The 15,388-nt window shown below is 43.1% G+C and overlaps 1 protein-coding gene across 3 annotated transcripts in view; it reads right to left on the minus strand.

Annotated features, from left to right (window-relative positions):
- Zdhhc9 (zinc finger DHHC-type palmitoyltransferase 9) overlaps positions 1–13,963 on the minus strand; it is a 36,308-nt gene extending 22,345 nt beyond the window's left edge. Inside the window, exons 1-4 of one of the 3 annotated variants that reach the window (XM_028887359.2) lie at positions 13,728–13,962; positions 13,292–13,359; positions 11,802–12,081; positions 285–445 (exon numbers count right to left, since the gene is read on the minus strand). In XM_028887359.2, coding sequence (XP_028743192.1) covers positions 285–445; positions 11,802–11,968 — 328 coding nt within the window. In that variant the 5' untranslated portion in view covers positions 11,969–12,081; positions 13,292–13,359; positions 13,728–13,962. Of the gene's footprint in view, positions 1–284; positions 446–11,801; positions 12,082–13,291; positions 13,360–13,727 lie in introns of all 3 variants that reach the window. The other 2 variants (XM_037198855.1, XM_028887358.2) reach the window with 2 other exon arrangements.
- Positions 13,964–15,388: the final 1,425 nt, after the last annotated feature.

The following is a 15,388-nucleotide window of genomic DNA, read 5'->3' on the forward strand; positions in this document are numbered from 1 at the left end:
ACAGATGTCTGATGGCCTCCTCCAAAAATGGAAAAGACACTCTCTTGGCAGCAATTCAGCCAGACCTTGGCAACAAATTCTTTCTTCAATGCAACTCAACATGCAGAAAAAGAAAGTGCATGACTTTACAGGCTTACTGTACCTGTCTTACTGAAGTCATAGGTCATCATTTAGGATCTCAGACAGAAAAAGCTGGAATATTAGTCTGAATCTGTAACTACCATGATGATTCCACTCTCCTACCCAACAGGACCACCCACTGTATAACAACTTGCAAGACTCACCTATTTCCATTTCTATGAAAGCTGCTTCATCTGGTAGTGCTCGAGGAATCACTCCAGGGTCACTGAAACTGGTCCTCAACAGTGTGGCCATAGAGAAAAGAAAGAGCATGGCAGCAAACACAGGGATGGCAGGAGACAGCTGAACAGCCAGGTAGCGACACCTGAAGAAAGGAAGCAATTTTACTTTAATGTAATATATATCTAGTCATTGCAACCATGTCAATCTGGTCTCCACAACTAGAACAGCAGATCTCCAGGGCAAAAGACTATGTTATTTACTTCCTCTGAATATTCCAAACACTTAAGATGTGATTCTAAACACAGTGTAACCTCAATACATACTTAATAGATTGAGGTCACCTATGGCATATAAAAACAATCTCAAGGGAACTCCCTTATGCCTAAGATAACCCATGCCTCTTATAACTCATGCCTCTTATCAGGCCTCTAGGAACATTTTGTCTGCCTCAGAAAAGGTTGACACTGGCTAGGGACAGAGAAGCAAGAGCCTGGACTTGTAAGCACCATAGGGTACTTTTGCTCTGGGAATATACAGAGCTTTTCATATCCACTCATCTGGCATTAGGACTGAGCTTAATGAGGAGGAGAAAAAAATAGGATCAATCAGGAAGCAGGCTCACAGTGGCTCACAGTGGCACACAGAGGGTATCTCAGCATGCTTTAAGACCAGTGAAAAGTTTCCAGGCTGCTGATTGACTCTATAACATCCATTCCTTTTGTCTCCTCAAATAGCTCAGCTAGTGGGTGATGAATGACCATCAGCAATGGAATAAGAAAACTCCTTAACACCACTTCCCAACACCATGTACACTTCTGTCTTTCCTCATAATGCACTTTTTCCTCTCCATATCCCCAATGAACTTATATTTCAGGTCCTAGAAACATCACTGTCATCATGGCAACTACAATTTACCAATACCAGGCACTGTGCTAACTACCTTAAATACCTGATTTCATCCAATTCTCACACCAAAGCTACAAGGTAGGACCCCTTATATTTATTGATAGGTGAAGAATTTGAGACTTAAAGAAGTCTCATCTCCTCCTAAAGGCCTATGGGAAGCAGCATTCCCCCTTTCCTCCTGCCAATATCGTCACTGTGAAAGCCTTGCATTATTTCCTAGCTCTTTATCAGTATGTTGATTTTACCTCCCTCAACTTGACTTCTTAAGAACAACAAACTGGTCTCACAGGACCTTGGGTTCAAATTCTGGTTCTACCAACTCCTGACTAGGTGATAGCTGATATCAGTTTCCCCATCCGTAAAATGGAGACAGTAGTAGTATTTGGGGGGGGGGTCACTATGTAGACCAAATGCACTAGTATAAAAAGTGCTTAGAAGGATACTTGATGCATAATGGACACTAAATAAATGATCTCTATTAACATTAGCATCTGATTGTATATTTGCTAGATATCCATTCAAGTAAGGGAACAAAGAAGCTATCAATAAAGACTTGTTGCTCTGAACTGACTATGAAACCGAATGAATGAGAGTATGTGATGTGCATTATTACTGACCTATTTTTATCCATCTCCTCCCAAGGCACATTTCTCCTTGAAAACAGAGATCATCACTGGAGGCAGACTATAAGTGGATGAGCAAGGAGCAGAGGGAGAGCAGAGAAAGTAAGCGGAGAAAAAAGCTTACTTCATCAGCCTGGAGAGTAAGCAAGCGGCAGTCTATTCAGGGCAAATGTTTAACTCCAGGCTGTATGTTTGCTCTAGTCACAGAACAACCCCCATGAGATACTCCCCTGTCTCCCCTCCACAGTATAGGTGCACAGAGTGTGTGTGTGGGTGGGGGGGGTGAACGCACTGTTATATTAGGCTAAATAGTATTTATAATGGAAGTGAGCATATGTATTGAACTTGCAAAATGATTTCAGTGCTTTTTGCTCATTTTAAAATATAATTTGTAGTCTTAGTTTTCTTTTAAACAATTTACTTCCTTCTTCTAAAAGTCAAAAGGGCATAGGGGGAACATGTCAAGAACTGAAGGACCTGGCAAAGGAGTTCAGGGTAACTAAGGGTCAAGCATATTACTAGTTTGTAGACTAGTTTCTTTTCCATTACTCCTTTTGCAGGAACAAATAATCAAAAAGTAAATTCAGGAACAAAAGTCACCACCACTTGCCAGAGACCCAAAGGACACAGAAGAATCATGAATCTATGTTTCATGAGCAAGTCAAGTGCAATCACTACACCAACAGAAAGCAGCTCTCTTCCTAGTCATCGATCATCTGTAAGATTGCTTTCCAAAACAAAGAAGCAATGTCTCTAGGACTAACTGCCTTGAGTATAGTCTCCAATCAACACGGAAGAGGGAAATCTCATGGGGCACCACCCATAAACAAAGAACTACAGGCAACTAGTGAATGCTAAGAGCAGGAGAAATAGCCCCCATCCCAGGGAAGAGCCCTCTAATTGCCCAGGGTAGAGTCCTCTAATTGGTTATCTAACACTAAACAGACTGAGCAAGGTGTGTGTGTGTGTGTGTGTGTGTGTGTGTGTGTGTGTGTGTAACAATTAAATAAAAAGAGGTCATAATTTCTAGAGGGAGCAAGGGGGGCTCATGGGAGGGGTTGGAAATAAGAAAGGGAAGGGGAATGATGTAATTATATTTTTTAAAGCTTTAAAACAGCAGAACTATTTGATTATCTACCAAAAAGGATGTTGTTCCTTTTTTAAGATTTATTTATTTGTATTTTATGTGTATATGTTTTTTGTATACATGTAGATATATGCACTACATGCATGCCTGGTGCCCTTGGAGGTCAGAAGAGGGTGTTGGATCCATGGAACTGGAGTTATAGATGGTTGTGAGCCACTATATGGGTGCTGGGAACCAAACCTAGGTCCTCTTCAAGAGCAGCAACTGATTTTAATCACTGAGCCATCTCACCAACCCCAATTCTTTTTATTTAAGAGAAAAGATATGGAGCTACTAAGACAACCACCAAAGGAAAAAAAATCAAATCAACGCTGGTCTCTGCAAAGAAGGACCAAAGCTTAACTAAGTCCAATTCCAACACCTGCTGTAGACTAGACAAAAGACAACTTCGATTTGAATTGTACTACACCATCAAGGATAAAGGTCTCTGTAGTCTCCATACAGACTATCTTCTGCACCTGCTAAAAACAATCCACTCTGTATGTCAACAAGCACACAACAGGCTCATTGTATTATTCTCTTCCCAGAGATGAGGCTAGTGGGAGCCAGTTGTCCCTAGTAAATGGGCGTGGTTAGAAAGGCAGATGGGAGACCAGAAGGCCTTTCTACTCCAAGTAAGAGGAAATGTCAAAACTAAGACTATTGTAAACTACAACCTATGGTGTCTCTCTTCTAAATAAACATGTTTAAATAAAAAACAGCATCCTAAGCAGGGATTGGTGGTGTATGCCTGTAGTCGCAGCTACTCAAAAGGCTGAATCAGGAGGACTACTTGTGTTTATGAGTTCAAGACCACCTTAGGCAATACAGAGAAACATATGTTTAAAAAAACTCCTTCAGTGTGGAAAGGTTGGGAATATAGTTGTCAAAGGTCACATAATTTCAGTAAGGAAGAATAGATTCAAGAGATCCACCACACATAACAGTGACTATAGCTAATAATAATACTTGAAAATGGTTCAAATTAGATTTTAAATGTTCTCTCCACAAGAAAAGATAAGTACATGAAATGCTACATATGTTAATGAGCTTCATTTTAACCATTCTACAACATATACATGCATCAAAATGTGTTGTTCACTATCAATATAGTGTGCATTTGCCACTTCACAAACATTTGAACCTTATTTTAGTTCCATGACTGCACTAAGCTGGAAGTCTATCTTTGACAGGAATAAGCTCCTTAAAAATTTAGTAGTAACTCTCCAAAGTCAAGGTAACCTCAAACTTCACTAATTTGTCTTAGAGAAATACTTGACCTGTCACCTACAAACTAATCGCTTTTCAAACTCCCTTCTACTTTCTGTCTATATCATTTATTGGAATAATGATATCCACACTCTCGTGGAAACAGAAGTCTCTTTTGTCTTCCAAGTACCAGGAGGCTGTCCTCCTTCCAGGGGTGAGAAGTTCCTATTCTTACTTTATAAATAAGCCACGTGCCCACTAAAGCATTCATTTCTGATACCTGAAAGGGCATTATCATTTTAAAATATCCTCTCCCAACTCCTTCACTGACCTCAGGCTTCCATAGCTGGGCTAGAATAGTGGATTTCCATATGTTCCCATGAGCCACATGCTGGTACTGACCAGCAGTATCCAGCAGTGCCAGGCTAGGCTAGTGCATCATGCCCCATGCCCCACCCCCAGCATGCTAGTTCATTGGAGGAATGATAGTAATGGCACAGACTTCAATTCACTTGAAAAAATTCTCAAAATAGATTCATGAGTGGAGCTGGTAAGAGACCAAATAGATTCTATGTTAGGGCTCTGCCTCGCAGACTGCAATCTTGGACTGTTCTATATAACATTCTGCCTCTAAGTCCCTAATAGCTTTCTTCTTACATTTTTAATGCTTTGTTTGTTCTTTTATCAGTGCAATCAATAAGCCAACATGTATTTATTGGTCTAACAACTGAAGAACAAGAAAAATAGGAGCTAATTTTGTTGGGGAAAACATAACTAACATATGAAACAGCTACAGCATAAGATGAGACCAATAATCAAGTGTTAGAATGGTGATTCAGACTCTCTGGACTGTAAGTGGTCAGGAAAGAGCTCTCTTGGGGAGCTGGTGGCTGTTGAAACTGTTCCAATAGCAGCTGTTAAGGATGGCTTTAAGGAAGAGCTGTGCTTTTAACAGCAAGAAGGGCCTAAGGATCTGAGCCCAATGATGCCCTTTTATCCAACATGATAGAAATAACACTTCGCTTTAATTCCTCCCAGATATAGGTGGTTAGTTGTCTCCTTATTCACTACTTAGGGCATACATTGAACGTTTTTGTTTCCACAAAATTCATGCTGAAATCCCAACCCCCGATTCAATAGCATCTGCAGGCGGGGTGAAACCCTTGGTAAATGATTATGTCACCTAAGTCTCCATCTTCACAAATCAGATTAATGACTCATATTAACAAGAGCTCCCTTGCCTTTCTATGATATGAGAAGACTGCAAGAAGACAACCATATCTAAGCTATGAACTAGGTCCTCATCAGACCCTGATTCTGCCAGCACTTTGACCTAAAGCTCTCTAGCCTCTAGAATTGGAAGACACAATTTTCTGTTGTTGTCTATAGTAGTTTGTGATGGGAGTCCAAACAGACTAGCAAGACTCTAACCATGTTAGAACTATCACCCAGAACACAGTTTCAAGGTTATCATAGCTATACTCAGAGTCTGCTGAAAGGGAAGAAGTCCCTTTTAACACTAAAAACTTAATTGAAAATTAACCTCCAGACATTTTGCTACATAAAGGTCAGAGGAAAATGCATAACCTTCCTTTGCTTCAGTAGAAATTTGCTTCAGTAGAAATGAAGAACATTAACTAAATGGGCATTTTCTATTCTGTGGTGATACAAATTCTCTTTTGAGGAGATACATAATCTGTATCTAGGTAAATCTATTCAGTAATTGTCAAATGTTAGTTGTAATGACAATTTTTAAACTTCAATCATAGTTTACCCCTGCTTAATAACTTGGTACTGCTGCCAACTATGTATTTTATATATATTCCCAAAGTCCACAGACCAGTATTCCAAGGCCTTCCATTAACTAGCCTTATCTAATCATCATCACAAGGCTCCTGTCTTCTCATTGCTCCATTTCAGAAACATCCCACTAATTACACTGAATTACCTAGCTTCCTGATTTGGCAAGAGACACAAGGTGCCTCCTTTGTTCATTCTTAAACAATACTAGCTCTGACATCTCTGAGGAGGAAGACTTCTGAGGTCTCTTTTCTCCCTCAGTAAGCACCTCAACTCATGTCAGATTGCTGAGAACATCTTTGTTCTTTGTGCTCACCTTTTCCAAAATAGTGAATCGCATACTTAATTAAGATTCATTCTAAACTGGTATGGTGGCTCAAACCCACTATCCTAGCACTCAGGAGACCGTGACAAAAAAGATCACTGATTAAAAGCCAGTGTGGGTTACCAAGAAAGTTGCAGGCCAGGCTGGACTAAGCAGACCCTTTCAAAAACAAACAAACATACAAACAAATGACTGGCTCTCATTCTTGGCTATAGTTCCATATAATTGGGAAGCTGAAGTAGGAGGGTTCAAAGCCTTTTGAACAACATAAAGAGATTGCCATCTCAAGAAAGGAAAGACTATAATCCTCTAGGGGGTAAGGGTATATAGCTCAATAGGAGGACACTTGTGAAGCCTTGGGTGGGACAGAAAAAACAATATTCATCTAGCTGAAATTTTAAAAGCAGATTGACAGTAAGTAAGCCATTACCCCAAAAGGTGAGGCGAGAATAAAACCATACAGAGGAATTCTGGATGACAGAACCATTAAGAATTATTAAAGAAAATAAAACTGTTTTGGAAACTCATCTTCAAAGAGCATGCATTATCAATAGTTACAGCTAGGGATGTAGCTCAGTTGCTATCCTGCCTGTCTAGCATTCAGGATGCCTGAGGTTCCATCCGCAGCACCACATAAAACCAGACATGGTGACACATGCTTGCAATACCAGCACTCAAAACATAGAGAAAGGAGGATCAAGAGTTCAAAGTCATCCTCAGCTACATAGTGCATTTAAAGCTAACCAAGGCTACATGAGACCTCATCTCAAAGAAGGAAAAAGTTAAGTTTAGCTAAGAACTGTAGTAAACTGATGTCAAAGAGGCCATTGGCCATTATAGCATTCTAAAACTTCCATTTGGTTGGTCAAGTACAGAACAGCTGTAACCCTCATAAAATGCAAGAATGACCTTCACAGAGTAACTGGAAAAGGAACACTCTCTTGGTCAGAGATCATGATAGTCACCTTTACAACTCTTCTCAGTCTCAGTGAAGGATGCTCTTTAGGATAAGGCAGTAGATTTCTACTATGTCAAAGTGTGGCTTTGGTCTCTGTAGTTCTGTATTTCCTTAAACCTGGTTAACTGTCATCAGATCTGCTTTTGCTACTCAGTCACGAGCACCCACAGAGTGTCTAGGTAAGGAGCACACCTTGCTCTATTTCTCTCCCAGCAATTTTCATCCTGGTATTCAGACCTAGGAGTGGCAATAGAGGCAATGATCCTTCATGAACTCACAAAGCATCTTACATTTAAGTGCTCACATATAGACAGGCCACTGTGCTCCTGCAAGAATGCCATGCCAGAATGCTGTCAGTTTTCTATAAAATATTCCTTGGTTTCCTAGGAGCATGAGTTTGGGAGATTCTAGCATTTGGCATCATACACAACTTTAATAATCTGAATGTCTTCAGAACCGTATAGTCAAAAGATAAGCATTCAACAGATCTTGAATTAGCTCACTTCTGTGGGCCTGATTTCCTAAACCACAAAAAGGATGGAGAGAGTCTCCAGAGCCCTTTATAACTCTACCATGCTGTGAGTCAAGACTGGAATTTTAAATGCATCCAGAATGTATTCTCCTGGCAACATTTATTGACCACCCACTCCAGTGCAGATCACCACAAGGGGCTACAGACACAGGAGATAACACCTGAGCCTGAAAGAGCTTGAAGCTATACAGGACAAATGAAGAGTGTATGCATAATAGAAACAGAAAAACAGCCAGGTTGGATGTGGTGGCACAGATCCATAATCCCAATACTCAGGGGGTGGAAGCAAGAGGATCAGGAACTCAAAGTCATCATTAGCTACACCGGAAATTCAAGGCTGTCCTGAGATACATGAGAACCCATCAAAGTAAGAACTCAGAAATGTAAGACATGTCACATTATTTGGTACAATGAGCGAATGTACAGTTAAAGGAACTTGAAAGAGGAGGAAAATTTGGGTGTGCTAGGAGAACTGAGATAATTACTAAGCAATAATATAAATCTCTTTTCTGGTTTATCCAATTCAGTGACTTCTCTTCTAATATGCACATCCAAAGAACCCATGGGGACCAGTTTGACAAACACGGGTCTGAAAGCACCTGTATTCAATTTCCTCCATATACAGCACACAGAGGGCATCAACACCAATCATAGCAGCAAGACACATCTATGTAGGGCTCAAGAGTCATGCAGTCCTTCTTGCCACATAAAAAGTCTGGGGACTTTGATCCCACTAGAAATCCGGTCAGACAGTTAAAAGAGAACACTTATAAGTTCATTCCAAAAACAATGTGTTTGATCTTTTTCCCAGCTCTATACTTCATCAGGAAGTTGAATACTTCATCAGGAAGTTGAGTCAAACCAAATATCACAAAATCTTTTCAGTAGTTGGACAGCTCACAGGTTGTCAATGTCATTCTGCTATAATGTTCTGGCATAAGCTGGACAGGGTTTGAGCAAAAGGCCTTAAATATCGTTCCTTGTGCTGAAAGCTAAAACTGGCATCTACATGCACATTTCCTAAATACCTCACCCCTAGAATTAATCAGAAAACCCTTTGTCTTTATGCATTTTACACTTTTCCCTTCCCTTTGAAATGTATATATACTTACCACAAATACAACGACCTATTGGTAATCTACACTCCCCCTTTGCACCTTCGTGTCCTTTCAGACAGAGCTCCCAGAGGTTTAACCACTTCGTACTGAATGTCCAAGCTGTGACAGCAACCTTGAGGGATGACCACCTAACTTCTTCAGAAACCCTTCTAACAGTTTGGTGCTAACTCCTCCCAGGTGAGTGATCTTTTAGGTTGATTTATGTAGTCAACATACAACCTGTCCACTTAAAATTACAGCTCTCTCCTTAGAACACCCAAGATTTGTAAAAGAAATTTGTAAAATGTCAAAGTGCAAGGCTGGCACTAGGACCAACACTGCACATTTTTTTTTTCATGAAGGGGCACCCACATGACTGACCAGACTGCTCAAGCCATCTGGCTGCTCCACAGCTATGCCAAATACAGCCATGAATCTGCTCACACTTGTTCCTAAGCACCTGCTGCCAACAGGACCTGGTTGATAAAAAGCACATCCAGATGTGTATCAAGATTTGAACTCCCTTCCTGGGTGGTAAAAATGAAACAGCTAGAGGATATGGAGTCTAGACACAGATAATTTAAGAATGAAAACAGACAGCAATCTGTGAATTCAAATATGCACTCCTACCACGTCTTGGTCTTTTGGCTAAAATCAAGTGCAATGTCAAATGTCATCATCACCCACCTGAAATTAGGGACTGGATCATCTGGTTTCCTTAGGTTTCATTGCATCTTAATATTAACAGTAGAGCCCCAACTCTGTCCTCCAGAGAGTAAATTATAGACTAGTCAACCAGAAAAAAGACTCAATTCCGCATTGTTAGGTGGTTGTGCCTTGTACAGCCTACCATTAGATAGATACAAAGTAGCCACCATTTGATTATCCATGTGCCTGCATGTGCCACACACACACACACACACACACACACACACACACACTACCTTTCTTATTAAAAGCATTCATCACCTAAAGCATTCATCACAGGAGTCTTCTTTTCTTTGTTCAGATTTACACTTCCCCATTCCACTACTAAGCTAACTCATTTACTTCCTCCTTCCCTCCCTCCCCCAGCCTTTACTTTTGAAATATTTACTCTTTCAAACAGACAGCTGGAACTCGGGGCAGTTTTACAAAACTTTGTATCTACAGAAAAACTCCAAGAAATAATTGTGAAATGGGAGTCATCTTGGAAGAAAACTGATAAGCCTCTGTTGAACAGCAATTTAGCTAATTAGAAGCTTCATCCCATGGGCAGTTTTTTTTCAGAGGCCTTCAGGGGCCTTAGTGGAACAGATCCAAGTCACAGTCTCTTTAAGCCTTCCAGGTACAAAAAACGAGTAAGGCCATGTTTCTCTGACCAAACCAGAGGTTTCCTGGTCCCAGAACTACCACCTCACTCAGAGCCTGGAAACAAGTCTCATCTCTGTCGTGAAAAATTCCAATCATAAACATCTAAGTGCAGAGATGAGGGGACCAAAAGGACAAGAGAGAAGGAGAATGACAGCAGAATTCAACGTTGTACTTCCATCCAGAAGAAAAAGAGGAACGAAGCAAGGAAACTGGAGAAAGGAGAGTGAGCTGAAGGAAAAAAAACAAACTGTTTTCTGTTTTCTGCCTGGCTGCACATGCTCACTTGTAGCACACATAAGCACATGGTCATGTCCACACACACACACACACACACACACACACACTGAGCTGTAAAACTCAGAATGTAAACCAGGTAACAAGCCTTCAACAGCCTCCCTAACTTCATGGAAAGCCTCCACAAAGTCAGCGGCAGTAACAACAAAAGGACCTTTAACGAAGACTTCATTTGATCTTCTTTTACCAGCCCTGTTACAGAACATTAGAACACGCTTCCCACCGCTGTTTCTCAAGCCAGCTGCCAACATCAAAAGTCTAGCAAAGGAGTCCCCAAATCACTCTGAGCGGCACAGAGAAAGCCTGTAACCCTTACAGGAAGACAAAAGTGAGTCTCAATGGACTGGAGCTCATTTTAATTACCTACTCAGTTTGGCCAAGGAGCCCCCTTGGCATCTCCCAGCCACACCCCAGCATGGGAACTCTTATTTCCAGGTCACCCATGAACACAAGCCATGGCAGGCTCACAGCAGGTGTGGCCTCAGTATGTACACCTCTGGTTTCCTCAAGGTCCTCCTTAATACAGTAATCCCAAAACAATTAGCACGGCTCCCATCCCTAGAGTGTAGAATCATTCTCAGTATACCCAGTAGTCATCTCACGGTGCACTAGATAGACTCCAACTGGCCACCTCCCTGCAGCAGTGACCTACACAGACTTCAAACAGTGTCTCTAGTACTAGGTGTCACATCACACAGAATGTTGATTTTTTTTTAATACTGAATGATTTTTGAAGGAAAGAAAGAACAGCTCACACTTCAAGAGCACCTATACGGCATCCCCAGAGTTCCTTTGTGGAACAGATGATACTGGGACCAATCTTCAGGTTCCCAATTCAGTTTGTTTTTCAACTTAACAGCTAGGTAAGAACTAGGGCTTACAAAAGTCGGACCCAAGGTAGCAGATTAAGTGGATATTGTAGAGTGGTGTTGTAATAATGAGGGTTACTCCCAGACTTGGGAGGGGTAGGGAAGAAGCAATTTGTCACTAAGTTACAATCAATGAAAGGAGGTGAATAATTAAGACAAACTCCCTTGGTTGTCAGGGGTTCTCCCCACCAGTGCCACGAAGCTGACGCTAACGTTCTTGGTCTTTTTATGGAATATACAGCCTACTATAACCAAACGCAGTGAATTCAATAGACACAGCCTATAGACAGTGTTCAACAAAAGAATAAAGTCAGGCAAGAACCACCACAAATGGCCAGGAAAGACCATTTCATTCCTGGGACCCAAATTAACCATCACCAGACAACTGCATTCAATGAAAACTCACTCGAAGGCAAAGAAGAGTGTGCACGTCCCCAGGATGAGGAAGAGGGTCAAGTAGAAGATGCCCTTTTGCCGGGCCATCATGACGCGGCCATCACAGCAGAAGGTGTTCCTGCCTGGGAGCTTCTCCCACTTCCGTGTCACCTTCTTTCTTACCACCATCACAGACATGATTGGAGGTCCTGGTCCAAAAACGGGCGACTACACAAGAGCAGAGACAGAGCTCGGCTTTGAAATTGCGTCGGGTACTACTGCTGCCACGGGGTCAAACATTATCAAGAGTCCTAAAAAAAAGCAAAGGGGAGGCAACGTGAGACAAGAAGAACGAAATGCAACTGAAATCTCATTTCCCAAGACAGAAAGAGTAACACTGCCTGGAGGAGTGGGAAGGGGGAAGTTTGAAATTTCTAATCTGTGTTTGCTCTCTAGAGAGGAAAACAAACGAAAGAAAAAACAGTTCTCCAAAAGGGGAGGGAACTAGTATTTCTTAAATAGTCAATCCCATTTCCAAACTAATGCTGATGATTTGGTTAATCGTGAGTCTTGGAAGTAAGTAGGAATTCTGTAAGTGGCCACCCTAATTACTATACTTTACCAATAAGTAAACTGAGGACCAGTGGGACGCTATAACATACCCAGGGTCACCCAGCAACAAAGCTGACACGAGAAAGCATGCCTACTGACTTCCAGTCCCTGGCACATTCCACTCCACCACAATATTCTTTAGTCCTCATTAAGAGACCTATAAAAAGAATACTAGCAGGTTTTTGTTTTCTTGTTGTTGTTGTTTGTCCCTAAGCAGCCCTTCCCATCCCTCATCTGCTCCACCTTCTTTCAATCAACCATTCAAAATACTAATTACAGGAGGGAAAAAGTAACCCTCTGGCTGGGGTAGGATGTTCTGAGCATTCTGGACACATACACACATCATATTTACACCAAACAGATTTCCCCGAATCAAACCTTCTGTAACTTCCTGAGTCCTAAAATGAAACAGTCCTGCTGGTCTAGCTTAGCATTTGAGGGACTCTTAAAAAACCACATCACCCTGTAGATAAAAGGCTTCCTTTAACAGGCGAGATTCTGGAATGGTTGGCATCTGATGATGGGGTGAGGGGTGGCTGAGGGCGGTGGCAGCAGCTAAGGTAAGTCCCTTGAGGGCTTCCTGGGACATGTCACCAATACCATTTCCAGTCAGCATCCTGGATTTCCAGGCCTACCTAGCCTTTCCCAGTCACTGTCATCCTTCTCTTCCTCTCAGGTGTGGGGCTGTGTCCTCTATTTACTGGCACCACATGCCCCATGCTGGCAAGAATGAGGCGGAAGCCTGCAGCCTGATGAGCAAGAAACCAGCCAGAGATCATTCTCGAGCTAGAGAGGGCAAAGGTCCAAAAGAGGACTAAGAGCTGAGCTGCGAGATGGAAAGGTGTCAGGCTTGGGAAAGGGGAGGGGGCCCCAGAGGTGCAAAGATCACTTCCTTTGTGTAAAACTAACCTGGCAAACAATCTCCTCCTCCTCAACTGACCCAGCAGGAGAACACAGACTAGGAAGGGGAGCCCAACCTGGGAGCAGAAAAAGGAAAATCCTTCGGAAAGCAGCGACCAACCGGGTTCAGCCGCCCAGTGCCAGAAGCCGGGGCTGTGCAGCGGCCCGGCCTCAGGAGGCCCGCCCTGCCTCCGCCACGCAGCCGACCACCGCCCCAGGCTGACTGGGACGCGCGCCACATCCACACGCACACGCGTCCACAAGCTCGTACACACTCACACACGCCCCGCCACGTGTAGTCACCCCGGGCCAGGGGCTTGGCGGCTGGCGAGGCGAGCAGGGCGGTGCCAACGTCCCTGGGTCCCAGCGGAGCTGAAGGGGGGCATGCAGCCCTCCAGACAGCGGAGCCCCGGAGACCCCCCACCCCACCCCCACCCCCTCTTACCTGGATGAGGGAGACCGAACTCGGCCGGCAGCGGAGGGCAGAAAGTGCACTGTCCCCGGGGATCGCGTCGGCCGCCAAAGGTGGTAGCGACTTCTCCCTGACAGGGAGGGTGCCTCCTCCTGACAAGGGGCCCCAATGGTCGGGGCCCTAAACCAGCTGTGGCAACCGCCCACCGCTGGCGGAATGGAACGCTCCTCACGTCAGCAGGTCGCTCCAGCAGTTGCTCATCCTCCATTGGCTAACCGGTCACAGGGCCTCCGTCCCGCCCCTGCCACGTACTGCCATTGGCTACTTCGGACGCCACTCCGGAGTGACTCCGCCCACTCCCCCACCCATCTCCTGCTACAAGCCCACCTGCCAAGCCACAGCCAGCCTCTCTCTGGGGCCCGAGCGCCAGCCAGTATGTGAAGTGTTCCCTTCTATTAATATAGTTACGCAAAAGCGGAGGCGAAAGGTAGTGTGGACTGGGCAGGGGAGGAGCCAAGAGCAGCCTCCCCACAAACACACGGCGAGATGCTGAAGCAACACTAGCTCACAGATCCGGACGCTCATTCGGAATTAGGTCTGCCCTGGGCCTCTCCAGTACTGTTTGCCTTAAAATCAACCAAGGTCTGGTAATGGGCATCTTTATGTGAAGTTCTCTGCTTCCCGAGTCCCATTCAGGAGCCAGGGACTCCGACGCAATCTCGAAGGCTTTCAGAAGGAAAAAAAAAAAAGGTGAAAAAGAATAACCGTCTCCGAGAGCATCGTTTTGTGATATTGAAAATAAGTAATTGACATTAAGGGAGTTGGGATAACTCCACTGAGACAATGTAAATACTTCCGGGTAGATAATGAGGGAAAGACTGCCAAAAGTGGTTAATTTCCATTAGAACTTGAGATCTTGTTGGGTGTGGTGAGGCAGAAATAAGTAGGTTTCTGTAGATATGAGGCCAGCCTGGTCTACATTATGAGATCCAGGCCAGACAGGGCTACATAGTAAGATCCTGTGTCAAAAGAATCAAACAAAAGAGCTGGAGATATTATGATAATTAAGGGAGGGGCATCCTAGGCACAATTTTCATACATCAGTCAGATTGGTTCTTTCCTTCTATGCCTCCTCTGCAGTTACTGCCTCGGCTATCAATCGTCGTGAATAACATCATTTAGAAATTTGAAACTGGAGTGAGGAAAACAGCTAAGAATCACAGCATTATATTATAGGATGGATGTTAAAAGGCACCAGGTCTGTTTCCACCAGTATGGCTGGTTCTTGCCTTCCAAATAATATGAGAGATGATTTAAAGTGGTCTGTCCTTGCCTACCACACTGTCAATGTTACCAGCCCAGGTTTTCCAGAGCTTGACCAGAGTTTCCCTAGGGTCACCACAGTAGTTGAATTAGTAGAGAAGGGACTGCCAATGCTCTCCCAAAGGCAGCTTTGTGATAGTTTTAATGAAGGACTACATACATGGTCAAGAATTATTCTTCCTTTGTAGTATTTTGGTCCCATATAATAGAAAACAAAAATCTTTATAACAATAATTATTCTTGACACATTTATGATGCCTTCCAATCAAAAAATTAAAGGATTTAAAAAGCATGGCCCAATTGTCTTACAAGAGAGTTGTGTTATAACTAATTTGTAGTTGAAAGTATGTCTTTATAAACCTCCTGTTATT

This window comes from Peromyscus leucopus, chromosome X (genome assembly GCF_004664715.2).
Source record: "Peromyscus leucopus breed LL Stock chromosome X, UCI_PerLeu_2.1, whole genome shotgun sequence".
NCBI classification, from domain to species: domain Eukaryota; kingdom Metazoa; phylum Chordata; class Mammalia; order Rodentia; family Cricetidae; genus Peromyscus; species Peromyscus leucopus.